Here is a 19,937-nt window from a genome sequence, read left to right as displayed (position 1 = left end):
CCCTTGGGTCTTGAGATGACCAATGTGTGCTCCCCAGCCTAAGGTGGACGCATCTGTAGTTAATGTCACTTGTGGAACTGGTTGCTGGAAAGGCAGACCTTTGAGCAAATTGCTCATTGATGCCCACCAGAGGAGGGAGGAACGCAGTTCCTGTGTTATCTGAATGCAAGTGGACAATGGTTGAATGGCTTGAATCCACTGAGATTTGAGTGTCCATTGCATTAGTCGCATGGTCAGTCTGGCCATAGGCGTGATGTGAACTGTGGAGGCCATGTGTCCGAGAAGGGTGAGGCACTGATGAGCTGTAACTTGAGATTGATTTCGGAGAGAGTGCGCCAGGAGAACGAGTGTTTGAGCACGGTCTCTTGGAAGAAAAGCTTTTGCTATGGTGGTATTTAGATCTGCACCTATGAATTGTAGCAGGTGAGATGGTGTGAATTGGGATTTCTGGTAATTGATGAGAAATCCCAAGGAATGAAGCAAGTTGACTGTGAGCTTGAGGGAATTGAGAGCTCCTTCTTGTGTCTGACTCCTGATGAGCCAATCGTCCAGATAAGGGAATATATTCACCTTTTGTTTGTGAAGATGTGCCATCGCTACTGCCAGACACTTTGTGAACATTCGAGGTGCTGAGGCTAGGCCAAATGGGAGCACTCGGTATTGAAAATGTTGACCTTTGACCAGGAATCGCAAGTACTGGCGATGCGGAGGAAAGATGGGAATGTGAACGTAGGCGTCTTGAAGATCCAGAGAGCAGAGCCAATCCCCTCTTTGAATGAGAGGTAGCATGGTGCCTAACGACACCATCCTGAATTTTTCTTTTTTGAGAAATTTGTTGAGATTTCTGAGGTCTAGGATGGGACGAAGGCCTCTGGTTTTCTTTGGAAAGAGGAAATAGCGGGAGTAGAATCCTCTGCCCTGCTGAGGTCCGGGGACTGGTTCTATGGCCCTGGCTCTCAGAAGGGTGGATAATTCTGTTTGTAGAATTTTGGAATGTTGGTTCAGTGTGCAATATGAAATTGGATTTTCTCACTCTACCAAAAGAAACTCCACCAATCGGTAGCCGTGAGCCGTTATGGAAAGTACCCATTGGTCTGTGGTTATGGAGGTCCAAGTGTGATGGAAAAAGGTTACACGGCCTCCTACCGGCAGGTGTGGGAGTGGGTTGGAGGGTTGGCTGCTGCTCTCTGATTTTCTTTCAAAAACCTGATGTTGAGGCAGTTTGAGGAGGAGGTTGAGGCCTTGCAGGCCTTTGCCTAGCCTGTGGATGCTGAGCTGGGCGAGATGGTCTTGCCCGGTTTGATGGGGGATAGTAGCGGCGTTGGCGGTAGTAAGGGCGCCTTATATCCCTTCTAGGAGGTCTTCTGACTGGGGGTTGAGGTTCCTGAGGCAGTAAGGAGAGTTGCTTGAGTGTCTCAGTATGATCTTTAATAGTCGCAACCGCTTCTTTAACCTTGTCGCCAAACAGGTGATCCCCCAAACTGGGAAGGTCGGCTAGTCTCTCCTGTACTTCCGGCCGGAGATCAGATGCCTTAAGCCAGGCCCATCTACGTGCTGTTATTCCTGAAGCTGAGAGACGTGCTGCAGTTTCAAAACTGTTGTAGGTAGCTCTGACTTCATGTTTGCCTGCCTCTAGGCCTTTATGCACCAGTTGATGGAATGGTTCCTGATATTGATCAGGAAGTGTGAGTACCAGGTCCTGGACTTGTTTCCAAAGATTTCGTTGGTACTGGTTCATAAAGAGTTGGTAAGATGCAATCCGAGATACCAACATAGAACCTTGGAAAACTTTTCGGCCCAAGTTGTCCATGAATCTGTTGTCTTTCCCAGGTGGTGTAGAGGCATGAGACTTCAATCTTTCAGCCTTTTTCTGGGCAGACTCCACGACCACTGACTGGTGAGGTAGCTGGGTTTTTTGAAATCCAGGTATTGGTTGGACTAAATAGGTGGCATCTGACCTCTTATTTACCGCTGCCAGTGAACCTGGATGTTCCCATATTTGGTACATGAGTTCCTGTAATACCTCATGTACTGGCACTGCCAAAATCTCCTTGGGAGGATCTACAAATTGTAGGACTTCCAGTGTCTTTTGTCTGGAATCCACCTCTGCATGTAACTGGAAAGGAATGGTGTCCGCCATGTCCTTCACAAAGTTTGAGAAAGATAAATCTTCCGAGGAGACTTCCTACGGTCCTCAGGAGGAGATGGTTCAGACAGTATGTCTTCTTCTGAGGAGTACTCCATGTCTGTATCTGTGCCGGTCTCTCTTGGGGACCTCAGTGGCTGTGGTGTAATTGGCACCAGCGGTGTCTCTCTTGGCATCGGTGGAAGTAAGGGAGAACGAGGCTGATGAGGCCTGGGAACTCCTGAGGGTCCTGGAACAGGTTCTTCATCGATATCTCTGGGCTTCTTCGATAAAGCATTGAGTAGAGTGTCCAGTTTATTCATCAGTGGTTGAAGAACCGTGAAGTCTGAAGATGGCACCGATGGGGTCACCGGTGGAATCGGTGAAGGCATCGGGCGAGGCATCGCGGGCATCGGCTGCGGAATCGATGGCCGTTCCGGCGGAATCGATGGCAGTATCGGCATCGATGGCGATGGATCGGAAGGCATCGGAGCTGGTGTCGATGGCTGGCATGGTACCGTACCGAGGAGCGCTTGTCGAACCGCTTGACGGATGTACTCAAGTTCCGCCCGCATAGCTGATGGTATCAGAGCAGCTATGGGGGGAGGCGGCGATGGCGATACCGATACCCTCCTCAGGGCCCTGAGGAGGTATGGTGCCCGGCACCGATATCGGTGGGGATCGCCCTGGTACCGTAGGCCTCGGAGCCTCCGCGCTCGTCCGAGCTTTTTTAGCGGAGGAGGCCGTATCCCTCGATGGCTCAGCAGGCACCGGGTCGATGGCGTGCTGGCGCCGATGCTTCTCTTTATGTTTCTCGCTGCCGGAGGTGGACGCCTTTGACGATGGCAAGGGGGAGGGAGTAGAAGCGTCTCCGGCCTCACCTGGAAGTCGTCGTTTCAGTACAACTTGCTGTATCGATCCCGATGGCGATGACTGGGCTGACGTTGAAGTTGTTGGGAGCAGTTGAATTTTGAAGAGGTGCTCCATCTTCTCCATCCGGAGCAGACGTCCCTTCAATGTCATCTCGGCGCATAAAGTACAAGACTTGACGTCGTGTTTCTCGCCGAGGCAAAGAACACATTCTTGGTGGGGGTCTGTAATGGACAAGTTTCTCGCACAATTCGGGCATTTTTTAAAACCCGAGGCCATTTTTGCTGGACAGCCGTCGACGGCAATGTGAGGAAAAAAAACGGTATGGAACAGACAAAAAACTCTGGGAAAAAACTGAAACCGCGATGGAACGGAAGGGAGACCCTTGCGGTGGAAGTTTTTCCTGAACTTTTCTAAAGTTTTGTATGTGGTGAAAATCACCACAGGACTCCAGATTAGGCTAACGGCGCCACGGAAAAAAGAAGACTGAAGGGAGACCCCTGTGGCAGGGAATATCATGGCATGCTGGGCATGCTCAGTGGGCACTCTGGTGCCAGTCAAAAGTTTCATAGAAACTTTGATAGAAGTTTTTCCATACATAGGGCTCCATTACTGATGTCACCCATATGTGAGGACTAGCATCCTGCTTGTCCTGGGATAAAAGGTTATCTACAGATTTATTTTGTGTTTATGCTACAGAAAAAAACCCACAGTAGTTTTGCACTCTAGAAACAAAAAGGGGCCAACTCTAGCCTTCAGGGCTGGTGCTTCTCTCCCACTTGGAGATTTAACAGAAACGGGATCATCCTATATAATCAGGGTGACCACCTCTGACATGTAAATTCTTCATGCAGGGTACACATGCCGGCTGAGATCTGAATTTGGTCCCAATGTGTTCAGTGAGAAAGGGTTTGTCCAAGCCACCATCTTTAAGTTAGGACACTTACTTCATTTATCAGCTTCACCCTGCTTCTGTCTTCCTCAGAAGCAGATTTTGTCAGTTGCTCCATCTGAGCAAACTGCTGTTTCCACATTTGGTTCAGTGTGTGGGGAGAGATGTGGAGGTAGGGAAACTCTTCTAGCAGCAGAGGGAGAAGGTCATTGTCTTTTATTTTTACTGCAAAATTGAAGGGGAAAAAAAAAAGCATCAGGAGAGACTCTTCCATGAACGAAGTGAGTTCAAGTAGGGTTGTTCACTAATATATTGCTTACTTTAAATATATTGCTATAAAGGCAGATTTCTTCTACTGAAGAACAAAACAAAACAAAACAAAACAAAAGCAAGACTAGATTTTCTTATTGCTATAGTAGGTACTGGTATTTATTTATTTAAAAGCTTTTCTATACTGATATTAGTGGGTACATCATATTGGTTTACATCAAACTGAAGGTAGAAATTACATACAACAGGGAAGGGGGATGGGGGGGGGATGTTGTGTTTAAAAGAATTTTCATATCTGGCAACAGGGCATTCTCTGGTGCTAGTGTCCTCCTTGGTGGATGCTTCTTAAAATGGAGTTTGTTGATAAATGAACAGGAAAACTGCCCTCATCTGCAACCTCATTCACCTTGGGGAAAGTTGGCATCATGGACCATGCTTGCTGCTGGGTGCAAAATGAATACAGCTGGCAGCTGACTGTAGCAGCAAACTATTTTAACTGGCATCAACCAAGAAAAGCATGGGATGCAGGCTGGCCGGCCATTAAAGCTGCCCTGTTAGGGAACCTTAACCTTACAGCCTCAGAGTTAAAAAGGAGATGCGCTTTCAGTGCATCAGCAGATGAAGGGGAGAAAATGTGGGTATAGGCATCTGATCCAAGACAGAAGCAAACCTTGCACATAAGCAAGTATCAGCAAAAACCGGTGCAAGAACACACTTAGGCAATCCACCTTCAAATATAAATAGTCTTTAATAGAAAGTCTTTCATTCAATGTAATCGGCAACTCCACATAAACTTGCAAACATGATTTAGATTGGTCCCCCGACACGGGTCCGTGTTTCGCTTTGTCGCTGCATCGGGAGGGGCCACAGATATAAATATCAATCTACAACAGAAAGAGTAACAACTGGTGGATCGCTAGAAATATAGAGGCTACATGGCTTATAACATGCATTAAGACAGTACATACCTTTCAAACCAGTCCGGGAGCGCGAAGCGCCCCCAGTGGAAAACGCTTTTAAAGAGCAGAATTTGGCGCCAAACCTCCATGACATCGCGAGACTGCCTAGCCAATCAGGATGAAGAATACATTAACTGAATAAATGCCATTCTATTTCCCTATTCAGACCCTTAGGGGTAATTGTGTCTAAAGTAAAAATCCACCTCTGTTCTCGTCTTCCAAGCATCCCAGGATAGTCTCCCCCTCTCGGATGTCGGGGGACCACCTCCAGGACCACCTCCAGGACCACCTCGGATGTCGGGGGACCACCTCCTGGAGGTGGTCCCCCGACATCCGAGAGGGGGAGACTATCCTGGGATGCTTGGAAGACGAGAACAGAGGTGGATTTTTACTTTAGACACAATTACCCCTAAGGGTCTGAATAGGGAAATAGAATGGCATTTATTCAGTTAATGTATTCTTCATCCTGATTGGCTAGGCAGTCTCGCGATGTCATGGAGGTTTGGCGCCAAATTCTGCTCTTTAAAAGCGTTTTCCACTGGGGGCGCTTCGCGCTCCCGGACTGGTTTGAAAGGTATGTACTGTCTTAATGCATGTTATAAGCCATGTAGCCTCTATATTTCTAGCGATCCACCAGTTGTTACTCTTTCTGTTGTAGATTGATATTTATATCTGTGGCCCCTCCCGATGCAGCGACAAAGCGAAACACGGACCCGTGTCGGGGGACCAATCTAAATCATGTTTGCAAGTTTATGTGGAGTTGCCGATTACATTGAATGAAAGACTTTCTATTAAAGACTATTTATATTTGAAGGTGGATTGCCTAAGTGTGTTCTTGCACCGGTTTTTGCTGGTATAGGCATCTCCCCATTTTCCCCTTTTGTATACAGCTGGTGTCTGACACATGCACCAGAATAGCCTCACAACTGGGGTCCTTGTATGGTGAGGTGGTGGAGGGGGAATTAATGTATAAATGTTCAACAAGTGTGGGTCTGAAGAAACTCCCGTTTAGTTACAAACTTATTTCAATTTTTCCTCCACTATACAAACAAGCTACTTTCAAAATACAACTAAGGCAAGGCACGTAGTTCTAAAGTATGTTGACGTACAATTATGATATAAAATGCCATCTATGAAAGGGAAAAGGGCTGAAGTGCATTAAAAGCCCTAAACCACTGCAACAGGACTAGCATTTCATATTTATGGTACACCAAAAAAATATCTGAACAACTGATTAGAGGAAAAAGACAAGGCGCTCAGAAGACTCTGGGAAAGGGGTTGCTTCTCTCCTTTTTTATTTCATCACATACAAAGAACAATACAAAATAGGTTACTTTTTAGCTTCTTTCTAAGGTGAGCTGAAACTTGTATTTAAAAAAAAAAAAAAAAAGAAAAGAAAAGAAAAAGCTACATTTTAAACAAAGTATTTGGCCTTTCATTCATTGAACAGAAGAAGAGGGCTTGTACTATCAGTTGTTTCTTGTTGAGGCTGCAGAGATGGTACAAGGTATGAGTCAGCATGGCAACCATTGCTTTAATCCCAGTGCTCTGTACCCAATTTCAGCATATGCCAGTGCTCTTACTTGGTGTTGCTTTTCTTGGTCTAGCCACTGATCTGCTTGGTATCCTCTGGCCATCTCTGGCTTTCCGAGGTATGGCTCTCTTAGAATAAACTTTCCCTAGGCCAGATGGTTTTGCAGGTTCTTTAAAGATGCTCTCTTTAAATTCTTTTTCCTGGGGAGCAGATGTAAAATGTACAGAATATAAGTATCAAAAAACAGCTCTAGGATGGTTTGGGGGTCAAGCTTTTAATTCGCCGAATAGGTGTGCATAGCACTTCATCTGATAAACCTAGTCTGCAACAGATCAAGCAAAGTGTGACTAAATTCATAGTTCTTGATTTACATTTGTTTGGTTTTTAATTCACAATGGTTTAAAGGTTTAATTTCTTTGTTTTATCTATACAGTTGAACATGGTAGCCCATTAGCCCATGCATTGATGCAACAGAAGAATTTAAGAGAATTTCTTTAAGTATTGAATATTACAAATTTATTATGTAATCCTTGATGGCATTTACAGTATCATGTAGTATACATGAGTGGTATATGATAAAATCTCATGTGCTTTGAGTAGACATGGTTTATAGCCCATTGTGGGCAGAAAACATACAGCACAGTTGTCATTGATAACAATGTGTTTACTGAAGATGTTTCTTATTGTGGTAACCATCATTTCTTCCTTTTTTGCTTGCTATATCAGTAAGGTGAAGGATTCTGTGCAATTTATTGCTGTGGTTAAAATTAATTGTGATTCAACCTCAAATCTTTAAAAGACAAAATATTGACCACCACAGAACAGAGGGTAAGAGATATTGTAACAATCAGTATCAGACTAGTAGTTATAATCACCCAAAGCAAATGTCACTATATCATAAACCACAGGCTTGAATGTTTTATTACACTTAGGACCATGAATGCCAAACCAGTATTGTGCCAACACTGCATGCGATTTTGAGAAAGTGCAGTTGCTTACCTGTAACAGGTATTCTCCTAGGACAGCAGGATGGTAGTCCTCACATGTGGGTGACATCATCTGATGGAGCCCAGCATGGAAAACTTTTGTCAAAGTTTCTAGAAGCTTTGACCAGCACACTGAACATGCCCAGCCTGCCGCTATCCATGCATCCACGTGAGGTCCCCCTTCAGTCTCATAACATAGAAAAATACGAGCGAAAAAATAAAACAAACCAGAATGAGAATCCAACTCCGTGGGGAGGTGGGCGGATTCCTGAGGACCAACATCCTGCTGTCCTAGGAGAACACCTATTACAGGTAAGCAATTGCGCTTTTCTCCTAGGACAAGCAGGATGGGAGTCCTCACATGTGGGTGAGTACCAAGCTCCAGACTGTCCCTGTTAACAGGAGAGACCAACAGCGACCGAACAAGGTGCCAACAGGCACAACTGTGGCGCTGTGGGTCAGCAGGGGACTGTCTGGTTCCCTCAAGAGGCACGAACAGGAAGAGTTGGGTTCAGGTCTGGAACAGATTGTGCAGGACGGATTGACCAAAGGCATTGTCCTGATGCCCATCCTTGTCCATGCAGTAATGAGCAGCAAATGTGTGAAGAGAACTCCAGGTTGTGGCCCGGCAAATTTAGACAACGGAGACTGCACGTAAATGAGCCACTGACATCGCCATGGCCTGTACAGAGTGAACCTTTACTTTGCCAGCAAGCGGAAGGCCTGCTTGTGCATAGCACCCTGATTCTGCATGATCAGATCGGGCATCATTCCCAGCCTCATGAGGGCCCAAATTGACAGGTCTTGCAGGAGCGGAAACTAGACCTGTTGGGGCCAAAAGGGCACCCTGAGGATCACGAGCTTCAGCAGTGTCCTCAAGAGGAGCGGTAGAGGAGGGTATGCATTCAGCAGGCCCCTCCCCCAGTGGAGGGAGAAGGCATCGCAGGTCAGATGTCAGCCCCCCCCCCCCCAACCACTGTGATCAAAACGTGCTCACCTTGAAGTTGTGTGGGGAGGAGAAGAGGTCCGCATCCATACCCCACCGGTGAAATAGCTTTGCCGCTACCTCCGGGTTGAGGGACCACTCATGCAGCTGGAAGGAGTGACTCAGTTGGTCCGCCAGTAAGTTTAGATGTCCAGGCAGGTATTTGCTTGCAGCAACATCCCCTGTGACAGGGCCCAGATCCAGACCTGCACCACCTCGTGACAGAGAAGGAACGAGCCCATGCCTTCCTGTTTGTTGATATACCACATCACCACCTGGTTGTCCGTCCAATTCAGGACCTACTTGTGTGACAACCGGTCCCTGTACGCCCACAAGGCATTAACGGATAGTAGCGAGCCCTGTAAGGGTTGAAGCGCTGAGAGTTTCTACCTCTGGATGGCCTAGGAAAAGGACGCTGGCTCCTCCTTGACCTGTCTTCTGGTAGACGGGGTAATGGAGAGGCGCCCCATTATTAGCCAGTTTCTCGAGATTGCTGCCGAACAGGAGGGATCCCTTAAAGGGCATTCTTGTGAGGTGTGTCTTGGAGGAAGAGTCGGCCGACCAATTACGTAGCCAGAGCTGTCTCCTGGCTGCCACTAAGGATGACACTCCCTTGGCTGCCGTACAGACTAGGTCGGAGGCTGCGTCAGTGAGGAACGAGAGAGCTGATTCCATTTCTTCTCCTGGGGTGTTGTTCCTAGCTTGTGATAAACAAGAACGCGTCATCACGGTGCAGCAGGTCGCAATTCGTAGGGACATGGCTGCCACCTCAAAGGCTTGTTTCAGAATGGCGTCCATGCGCCGGTCATGTGCATCTTTGAGGGCCGCTCCCCCCTCCACCGGAATGGTGGTGCGCTTCACAATTGCGCTATGGCGTCTACCTTGGGGCACGCCAGCAGCTCCTTGGTCACCGGGTCCAGGGGGTACATGCCAGACAAGGCCCGACCCCCTTTGAATGAGGCCTCCGGCGCATTCCATTCCAGATCGATTAGCTGCTGTGCTGCTTGTAGGAGGGAAAAATGGTGAGCCGTTTGGCGCAGGCCCTCTAGCAGGGGGTTCATTCTAGGTTCCCCTGGGGTGTCCTTGCCCGGGATAGCCAGTTCCGACAGGCATTGAGAGACCAGGCCTGGGAGATCCTCTTTCAGAAAGAAGCGTCTCATGGTCCAATATGGTTCTATCCCCGAGGGAAGTTCTCCCTCCTCGGGGGGCTCGTCATCTTCCACAGAGCAATCTGAATCCCCATAAGTGGGGTTTCCGGGTGGCGAGTGGCCGTGCCTAGGCCTTGAGGGTCCAGGGGCCGGGTCATCCGGCACATATGGACCCATTCGGGGATCAGACTGCATTTTGACAAAGGCGTGAATCCCCTTGAATAATTCCACCCAGGAGAGCGAAGCAGTATCTGGCCTTAGGGGCACCAGGTCTCTTGGGTTCCCTGGCTGCTCACCGCGGCCTGCTAAGTCCGGGGTGTTCCCTGAGGAACTGGCAAGTACGCTGGGCTGGGACTGGTCCTGGCCTGCAACTCCCAGGGCCTCCTCACATTGGGCAAATAGGGAGTCTGCATCCTCGCTCAGTGTGGCTCTGAGGTTGCATGCTGAGCAGAGGCTTAGAGCTCTTATGCCTGATTCTGGAGGTGCCGGCTCTGCGGACGCATGGGCTCTCTTACGCTCCATCTCGTCTGTTATCTCCTTCCAGCTGGAGTATGCGCCTTGTAATATGCGCGAAAGCTGTGCGTCTACTAATATGCGCTTATCCACGTGCGCCTGTCCACTTGCGCCAATCAACGTGCGCCTAGGAACGTGCGCTTATCAGCGGGCGCTTATCAACATGCGCCTATGAACATGCGCCTATCAACGGGCGCCTATCAACGGGCGCCTATCAACGGGCGCCTATCAACGGGCGCCTATCAGCGTGCGCTTAGCGACGTGCGCTTAGCGACGTGCGCTTAGCGACGTGCGCCCATCAGTGTTAGCAACGTGCACCTATCAACATGAATCAAGGTGACTTCAATGTACGCCTTTATCGAATATGCGCCCAAGTATTTTCGGGCGCCCAACATATACGCCCGTCGCCTATGCGCTCAGTCTGGCCTGAGCGCTAGAGCGAGGCGACGAACCAGGGCAAATGGCGACGGCGAGCAGGCAGGCAAAATGGCGACCTCCTCAGCGGGCTGCCACATAGGCAGACCCCGCTAATCCTCGCTTCCTCGGAGACCAGCAAGTAAAGATGAACGCCTTACCTTGTCTTCGGCGCTTCCCGGCTGCGACACGGGCGGTCTCCGGCTGCGGGGGGAGAGGGTGATTACCGTCACCGCCGCGCTCGAGGAAGTGCACCCGCTGCCTCTAGGCCGCGCCTGAACTCATCTCGCTCAGGGGCCAAGTCCTCACCGGGACCGAGGCTGCCTCTATGCCGCACCCGAGCCCTTCTCACTCGGGGGCTAGGTCCCTGCCGCGAGTCGGCCACCGGACCGAGGCTCTTACCTCCGAGGGACCACGGAAATCACCTTGGGAAACTCAACTGGGGGAGGGACCAAATGGTATCACCACAGGAGTGCGGGGCTCGTCTTCAGGTAGACTTCTTCTATGAATTTAGTCGTTAGAATTTGGAAAAACGCTCAGCGAGCGTGAGGTAGCTCCAAACTGCTTTGGAGACGGAAATTACTGAGTTGCTGCACTTCCTGTGAGGGTATATGTACCCTGTGCTGACGTCAGATCGGTCTCCAACTGCTAGCACGAGCACACTATACCCACTTGTTTTGAGTCCATCTGCTATACGCTAGGAAACGTCAGTTGCTGTTGCCCCAGGGAATTATTAGAAAGGGAATGGTGAATAAAACGGAAAATGTCATAATGCCTCTGTATCGCTCCATGGTGAGACCGCACCTTGAATACTGTGTACAATTCTGGTCGCCGCATCTCAAAAAAGATATAATTACGATGGAGAAGGTACAGAGAAGGGCTACCAAAATGATAAGGGGAATGGAACAACTCCCCTATGAGGAAAGACTAAAGGGGTTAGGACTTTTCAGCTTGGAGAAGAGACGGCTGAGGGGGGAATATGATAGAGGTGTTTAAAATCATGAGAGGTCTAGAACGGGTAGATGTGAATCGGTTATTTACTCTTTCGGATAGTAGAAAGACTAGGGGGCACTCCATGAAGTTAGCATGGGGCACATTTAAAACTAATCGGAGAAAGTTCTTTTTTACTCAACGCACAATTAAACTCTGGAATTTTTTGCCAGAGGATGTGGTTAGTGCAGTTAGTATAGCTGTGTTTAAAAAAGGATTGGATAAGTTCTTGGAGGAGAAGACCATTACCTACTATTAAGTTCACTTAGAGAATAGCCACTGCCATTAGCAATGGTAACATGGAATAGACTTAGTTTTTGGGTACTTGCCAGGTTCTTATGGCCTGGATTGGCCACTGTTGGAAACAGGATGCTGGGCTTGATGGACCCTTGGTCTGACCCAGTACAGCATGTTCTTATGTACCCGCACCAAATATGCACGCGTATGTGCAGGCAAACTCTAGACTACAACCCCACTGTGCATACATGCGCGATAAAAAAAACACCCACCACAGTCTAAGCGTGTTTCGCAGTGGCCTAGTCACCCACCATGCAGCTGACTGCCAGGACTTGTGACATGGGGCCTAGGCGCAAACGCTGCCTTAACTGCTGATCCATGCTGCTAGCCTCTACTCTCCACTAATTCACCAGAGGTGTGTGTGGGTGGAGGATTTAGCACTGAGAGGAAGAAACAACCCAGTAGGGAATGGAGATCTCTATCACCTTCCCTCCTTTCTTTTATCTGAGCTCAGCCCTCCCCTGCTGAAAGCACAATCGGGCCAGCAGCTATCGAGCTCCCCTTTGTCCTCAGACGATCTTTCTTTTTAAATCCTAAATCTGGCCAGGCACTGTAAGATCTAGATCTTTGATTTCTGGTAGACTTCCCCGGTTTAAATCTCTAAATACCTAAAATGACTCCTAGAAGAGAACTGCTAAACGGTCCCTTCTGCTTATCCTTTGATGGCCTAAGAACCTTAGATTTCTACCAAAATTTAGCCATCTTCTCTAGGTCCTACCTGAACAGAAGTCTACCAGTGGAGGAGGGCCCAATTCAAAATAGTCATACAGTGCTTTTAAAATGGCCACTGACCCAGCTAACAAGAACTGTCTCCCCCAACAACCCAGCTGAAACAGCCCCCCCCCCGGTGATGCTCTTTCTGCTGCTGCCTATGCACTCCTCTCTCCAAACATCTGCAGCACAAGGATCCTCCTCCCGCCCTCATCTGCCTGTGTGTCCCACAACAAGAGCAAAGTGTGGCCTTTTTCCCATGCTCCACCAGACCTGACATTATCTCTCGCACCGTCCCAAATGATGAAATCATGTTGAGGCTGAAATTTCACACACTCTGACTCTGTGCCAGTCAACCCAATGCATCAGAAAAGAACCCCTGAAAGCTCCTTTTTTCTATTACTTTCTCCCTTTTTTTTTTTTTTTTATCTTTATCAAAAAATAAAACAGGCAAGGCAGAGGACTTTTCAAAAAACAGACCTAGTTTCCTTCCTTTTCCTTTTTAAATTGGAGAAGGTCCTGCTAAAGAGAAGAGGGGATTGGGGATGGAAGGGGGAGGGGGAGGGGGAGGGGGAAGGCCACTCACAGAATAAAAACAAAGGTCAAACCAAATCTCTGAAAGCCCCTGACCTAAGGCCACTTATGACTGGTGTAGGAAGCACAAGGCTTTCTCCAAAAAGTAGTAGCCCCAAAGCAAAATCCATTGCAAGCAGCATAACCAGGCCTCAGTTACAGCATGTGCTATGCTTGCCTATCATCTGCTGGAGACAGAGAATACCAATAGGCCAAGGTCAGCTCAGAAGCCTGTAGAAGGTGATGTCAGCAAGACTGTTAATCTCTGTCTCCATATGCTGATGGGGGGGCATACACTCATGCCTCCAGACTTATCTAACTGGATGAAAATGAATGGCCCTTTAGAAAATTGCACACACACACTGTATGTGCATACTTTTAGATGCATAGGGAAGAAGCGTTCCAGAGACTGGAAGCTGGAAGGGGTTTGGGACTTATGCGCACACTTTAAAATCAAGAAGAATGCATATAAATTCTTTCAGCAACATTATGCACCCCAAATATCAGGTATAAAAATATGTGCCTGCCTAGTTTTGCTGGAACAATTTTCCAAAGCAAACTGGTATAACTTAGGTACATTGTACACATAAACATTCCCCTCTTTGTGTGCAGGATTCAAATGATTTTGCCCTTTCCACCATTTCTCAGTGCTTTCATTCCATTCACAAGAGAAATTTGCTATCATCTGTCACAACTCCTTCACAGAGATGTACGTACCTCAGCACCAGCTAGCCCAGAAACCCTTTCAGAGTTAAATTTGCTCTTCATTTCACCCACCGTTTCTTGGAGTTTTGTTTTCATCTCGGATAGCCTGATCCTCTCAGTATCTCCATAACTCTTCAGCAATTCATCATAGTCTCTGTTCACTACCTGGAGAGAGCAAACACAGGCATCACAAGAGGATATGGCTTCTTCCCTATGCATCTAAATAATTCAGAAGCTGGCTGAACTCAGGAGCATCACTTCAAGTTCTGAGCCAGATATAGGTTGGCATTATATACTTAAAATAATTTGGGCTCGCACGTTTCGAATGCTCTCCAAGAAAGAAAATGCTACCTTGCCAATCTCTGAAGAATGGGAAACATTTACCTGTTTTTTAATTCTTTGCTGGTCCTGATCCTTTTGCAGTTCTCTGTGAATTTTGCCCATTTGGTCTTTAAACTGTGCATCATGTCCACACCAGGGAAGTGGGGGTGGAGGAGGGGAAAAAGAAAGGGAACGGGCTCGGCTTTGTCGGCTTTTCTGATGGGGGACAGCTGTGAAACACAGGTTCAGTTTTAGAAGAGTTTGGTTTCAGAAAAGCTTAGGTCGCAATCAACACAGTAGGATAATTTGGCTTTATACAAAGGCCTTCAGCCTAAAATGCTCCCAACATGCCTCACAATTTGACATGTTAAGAGCACATGCAGCCACCACAGGGGTAAAAGATTAGATTGCACAATACTTTTCACAATTACAGTTGGCTAACGTGAGGCAGAATGAAATCCAAATGGTTATGCACAATCAGGGTACAGGAGAGTCGCGTGCATACCTCAAGGCAGGGCTTAATTTATACACAAATAGGAAGTGGAACTGTGGATTGGGCAGGGGTGGTGCCAGATGTGACCTGTGAGGGGCATGGCCAAGGCCAGATGTGTTTGGGAGAGAAGACACCACATGTGCACACACTGTGTTTAATTTTAGGTTAAGTTGGTATGCACATATATTTTCTGAAAATTCATATATATAATGGCCACTGGGTCATATATATATATATATATATATATATATATATATATATATATATATATATATAATTTTTTTTTTTTTTTTAAGAATATCACCAGTAGTACAAATATAAATTTGCAGCACTTGGTTCACTGATCAAACAGAAACTTCCTCAACTAAAACATCCATACATTCAAAAATAGTCCCAATCAACATCACTGCATGGGACCACATCCTTCCAGTACGGTTGATCCTTCTGAATAAAAGAGGTGTCTAAGGAGGCTCTCCAATAATTTCAGATAAACTTTTCAGCCAAATTATACACACTTTAGCATGAGTCCTGTAGCATGCAGAGTCTTGAACAGCTACATTCTGCTGCTTCCCTCCTGCTTTCCAGTGCTGTCATGATATCACTGACTCGGAGTGCATACAAATTTGCTCCTGTAACTGATGTAAATATATTTTATTCCATATGCTAATAGCAGCCACAACCATTTTGTTACCTTCTGGCTCAGTAAAGATTTGCCATTTTTAAACCAATTTAGAAGTTTACTCTGTCCTTTTTTAAGAGACCAATAACTTTTATATTATTGCATCTACTTCTATTACATCAAATGTCACATAGGCTCCAAACTTTTCTCAGTTTGAAAATCATTACTGAATCTGATTAATGTTTACTCTTGGTATCAACTATCATTACTGCTGCTGAATGATGCCCTCAAGCCGACCAAGAGCTGACATTTTTATAAATCAAACTTCCTGAGTGGAGAACCAGACATTCATATAGCTACAGCATCAAAAAGTTGATGCTGTAGCTATATGAAGAGAAAATCTATTAGAAGTGATTATTAGATTAATCTATGACAATCCACGCTCACATTCACTAGATGAAATTGGTATAAGGTCAATAGTCCTCTGTGATGCTGAAAGAATCCAACCACTAATGATAAATTCCCAAAATGCTCAAACTGTCTGTCATGAGTCTGAAATTAGGAAAACAGATGTCTTATTTCTCATTATGCATACATAAGGTCAAATTGAACATCATCTGGCCAATTTTCAGATTATCTAATCTTCACGTTGTTCAGTTGGTCTTGGTCACCATTCATAATTAATCTTCTCTGAATGGAAGTCTGAAGGAGTCTATAAAATTGTCTTGGATTGATAGGTTGACTAGACATTAATTTTATGAAGTGAAATGCCTTTGAAATTCATATTCAAAGCATTTACTGACTCGGTGTAATAATAGCCTGGTTTATCGGCTTCCAAGCACACTTATTTGATTTTGTTTTATGACTTGATGTGCCAAATATACATTTTTGTCTATTGACTGATGATTTCTGAATTACTCCTTGAACATCACACATTAATCCTAAATCCAGAATGAATTTAACCGGTTACTTTCTTGAGCTTTTCATTTCAGGCCACTTCAAAATGCTTAACAAGAGCATTGTAAATTATTCCAAACAGCTGATACAGATCGGAAACATGAAGCAACCTAATAGGTACTTAAAATCCTATCAAGTTTTACTAACTGCAGCTCTAGCATATTAGCACATATTTTGAGATCTGTAGCATTTTTGGGTGATGTATGATAAAGTACAGAGCGCTTATCAATCAAAGATTTAAATCAATCCAGCCCAGCAACCTCTCTGTACCTATTCCAGTGCAACAATATCTTTTTTGAGATGCGGTGACCAGAATTGCACACAGTACTTTAGTTGCAGTCTCGCCATGGAGCGATACAGAGGTATGATGACAAGTCTTCATTTTATTCTCCATTCTTTTCCTAATAATTCTTGATTGCTTTTTTTGGCTGCTATTGTATGCTGGGTTGAGGATTTCAAAGTATTGTCCACTATGGCACCCAGATCTTTTTCTTTGATTTGACTGAATTTTCTGATGTCCTCAAAAGGAATATTCTCTGCTCTGAGGAACAATTTGGAATTATTGGGGTTCTGTGCTGAATTTATAAGCAAAACTCTGGTGTCAGATGTCATGCTAGGAGAGAAAATAGGATAAAAAAGCTTATTCAAGATGAATTTTTACATATAGTGTTCTGGCATTGTGTAACCACAGGCTCGAGCTTTCAGTTGATGACACTATAAAATGATAAAGGGGATGGAACAACTCCTCTCTGAGGAAAAGCTAAAGAGATTAGGGCTGTTCAGCTTGGAGAAGAGATAGCTGAGGCAGGCCTTGATAGAGGTCTACAAAATCATAAAAGGACTTGAATGGGTAAATGTGAGTCAGTTATTTACTCTTTCAGAAAATACAAAGACTAAGGGAAACTCCATGAAGTACATTTAAAACAAGCAAAAATTCTCTCTCACTCAACGCACAATTAAGCTTTGGAATTCATTACCAGAGGATGTGGTTAAGGCAGTTAGTGTAGCTGGGTTTAAAAAAGTTTGGAGACGTTCCTGGAGAAGTCTATAAACCAGGGGTCAGGAACCTTTTTGGCTGAGACACATATTTTAAAATGTAAGTCCATGAGAGCCATACAATATGTTTAAAACTAAATACAAGTAAATGTGTGCATTTTATGTAAGATCACACTTTTAAAGTACAATAAGTCTCTGAAAATATTACACCAGGCCTTAAGACACCAATACATCTATTAGGAAAACGAACCAAGTCAGGCTGCTATAGAGTCCTACACAGAAACTACACGCCAGCAGAAAACCTCACCTGAATCACGTGCTGTCCCTCACCTAACATAGAATAAAGAGACCAAAACGCATAACAAGAAGCATGCAGAAAAAACTGAATTGGAAACTGCAACAAGCCAGAGTCTCTGTATGCAGTGTAACAAAGGAAAAAAGAAACATCACCCATCCTTATAAAACAAATCAAGAAATATAAAATCATCAGCAGTAAAACTGTACTAACAAAATGAACATATTTCGAAACAGCTGATGAGTGGAATATCCAATAATTAAAAACTCATATAAAACATTTCCAAATACCAACAAAATATTTCAAAATAGCAGACACAAAGACCCAGTAATGAAAAATAATAAGGATACAAAAATTTTTTTGCTCTGCATACCTGGGAACGTTTGATATCCAGGTGTCCTGAGATTGTTCTGAATTAGCAGGAGGTGGGGTGGTTTGCTTGGAACTTTCTCCTCTCTCAGTCACATACCAGCGCTCTCTCTCACACTGGCTCTCAATGACACACCTATCTATACACACATGTTCTCAGTACTCACATATGCACGTTTTTTCTCTCTCACTTATATAGGCTCTTAATTATACATTTACACACATGCTGTCTATCTTTTTATGCTTACACACACACACAGGCTTTCAATCACATAAATACATGCTGTCTTTTTCTCTCACACACAGACTCTCATTCACATGCTTACAAACATGTCCTCTCTTTCTCTCATTTACACACAGGCTCTCAATCACATACTCACATGCTCCATCACCTAAACCAGCTCTCAATCACACACAGACACACATGATCTCTCTCTTACTTATACACACAGGCTCTTAATCATACATACACATGATTTCTCTCACACACAAAGGATCTCAATCATACACACATACTCTTTCACACAAACAGGTTTTCAATCACAAACTTACACATACAGGTTCCCAATGGTAAACTTACATTCATGCTCTCTCTCTCTCACAGGCAGGCTCTCAATCACAGACATACTCTCTTTCACATATACAGGCTCTCATTCATTCACATACATGCAATCTCTCACTCACACACACACACACACACCGCGGCCCGGAAGAGGAAGTGGAGAGTATCGGGTGCGTGCGCGGCAAGAAGAGTCCACGCTAGTGCGCTCGGCATCGGCCCGAAGAAAAGAAGACTGCAGCGAGGCTCGGAGGAAAATGAAGAGGTTCAAGAGAGTGTGAATGAGCGACTCGCTCATTCACACTCTCTCTCTCTCCCCCACCCCCACCCCGGGAACTCGCGGCAGCAGCAGCCTCCTCCCAACGCTAACCTCTTCATTTTCAGCCCTCGCGGAGGTGGAGTCCCATCGGCCGCGGTTGAACCTCTTCATTTTCCTCCGAGCCGCGCTGCAGTCTTCTTTTCTTCGGGCCGATGCCGAGCGCACTAGCGTGGCCTCTTCTTGCCGCGCACGCACCCGATACTCTCCACTTCCTCTTCCGGGCCGCGGGGGGGAGAAGAAGAGAGCACGCCGGTGCCGCTGACTCCAGCTGTCCTGCCGCGTTCCACCCGGGCTGACAGCATTTTAAGCCCGGGTGGAGGAGGACTGGGCAGCAGCTGGGTCAGCGGGAAAGTGTGGCGAAACTTGTCTGCGAGCCAGATGCAGCCCTCAAAAGAGCCATATCTGGCTCGCGAGCCATGGGTTCCCGACCCCTGCTATAAACTATTAACTAAGTTGACTTGTAGAAAGTAACTAGCATTAGCAGCATGGGATCTATTTACTATTGGGTTCTTGCCAGTTACTTGTGACCTGGATTGGCTATTATTGGAAATAGGATACTGACCCAGTATGGCAACTTCTTAAGTTCTTATGGAACATGTTTTTCCATTTGAATATCTTTGATAAAGATACTTAAAATATAAAATCAGTGAAGAAATAACACTGAGTGCAATGTTCTTGTCAATAAGTATTAGAGTCAAATTAAATTAACTTTCATTTTGACATGTGAAGAACAATGTTTGAACATGTGACATTAGAATGAAGAATACGACCATATCCACACCGTTTAATTCCTGAAGATCAATTTTACTCTCAAAATAAAAAAAGGACTGATTCATTTTAGCAATCTTATATGATGTTCTGAATATTTTAGCTGTTATTTCCCTACTACAAGCTTGTGCCTCTCTGGAAGTTTATCCTTTCAAGATTCTGCTATAGTTTTTTTTCCTGCTGCTTTATGGGCAGAGCTTTCCTTGTGATTAAATATTTTTTCCGCAAAGAAACTTGTTATTTTGATTTAGAATCTCCATATGGTCCAA

The 19,937-nt window shown here is 45.6% G+C and overlaps 1 protein-coding gene across 7 annotated transcripts in view; it reads right to left on the bottom strand.

Moving 5' to 3' along the window:
• Window positions 1-19,937, bottom strand: part of CEP95 (centrosomal protein 95) — a 159,294-nt gene that overhangs the window by 8,258 nt on the left and 131,099 nt on the right. For all 7 annotated transcript variants that reach the window (XM_029600760.1, XM_029600759.1, XM_029600761.1 and 4 more), the window contains 4 exons: window positions 14,357-14,523; window positions 14,045-14,137; window positions 6,700-6,850; window positions 3,943-4,112 (listed from right to left, as the gene is read on the bottom strand). In XM_029600760.1, the coding sequence (XP_029456620.1) occupies window positions 3,943-4,112; window positions 6,700-6,850; window positions 14,045-14,137; window positions 14,357-14,523 (581 nt within the window). The remainder of the gene's footprint in view (window positions 1-3,942; window positions 4,113-6,699; window positions 6,851-14,044; window positions 14,138-14,356; window positions 14,524-19,937) is intronic.

This window comes from Rhinatrema bivittatum, chromosome 4 (genome assembly GCF_901001135.1).
Source record: "Rhinatrema bivittatum chromosome 4, aRhiBiv1.1, whole genome shotgun sequence".
NCBI classification, from domain to species: Eukaryota; Metazoa; Chordata; class Amphibia; order Gymnophiona; family Rhinatrematidae; genus Rhinatrema; species Rhinatrema bivittatum.
Note: the sequence above shows the minus strand (reverse complement) of the source record. Positions and strands in the feature narration are given on the sequence as shown.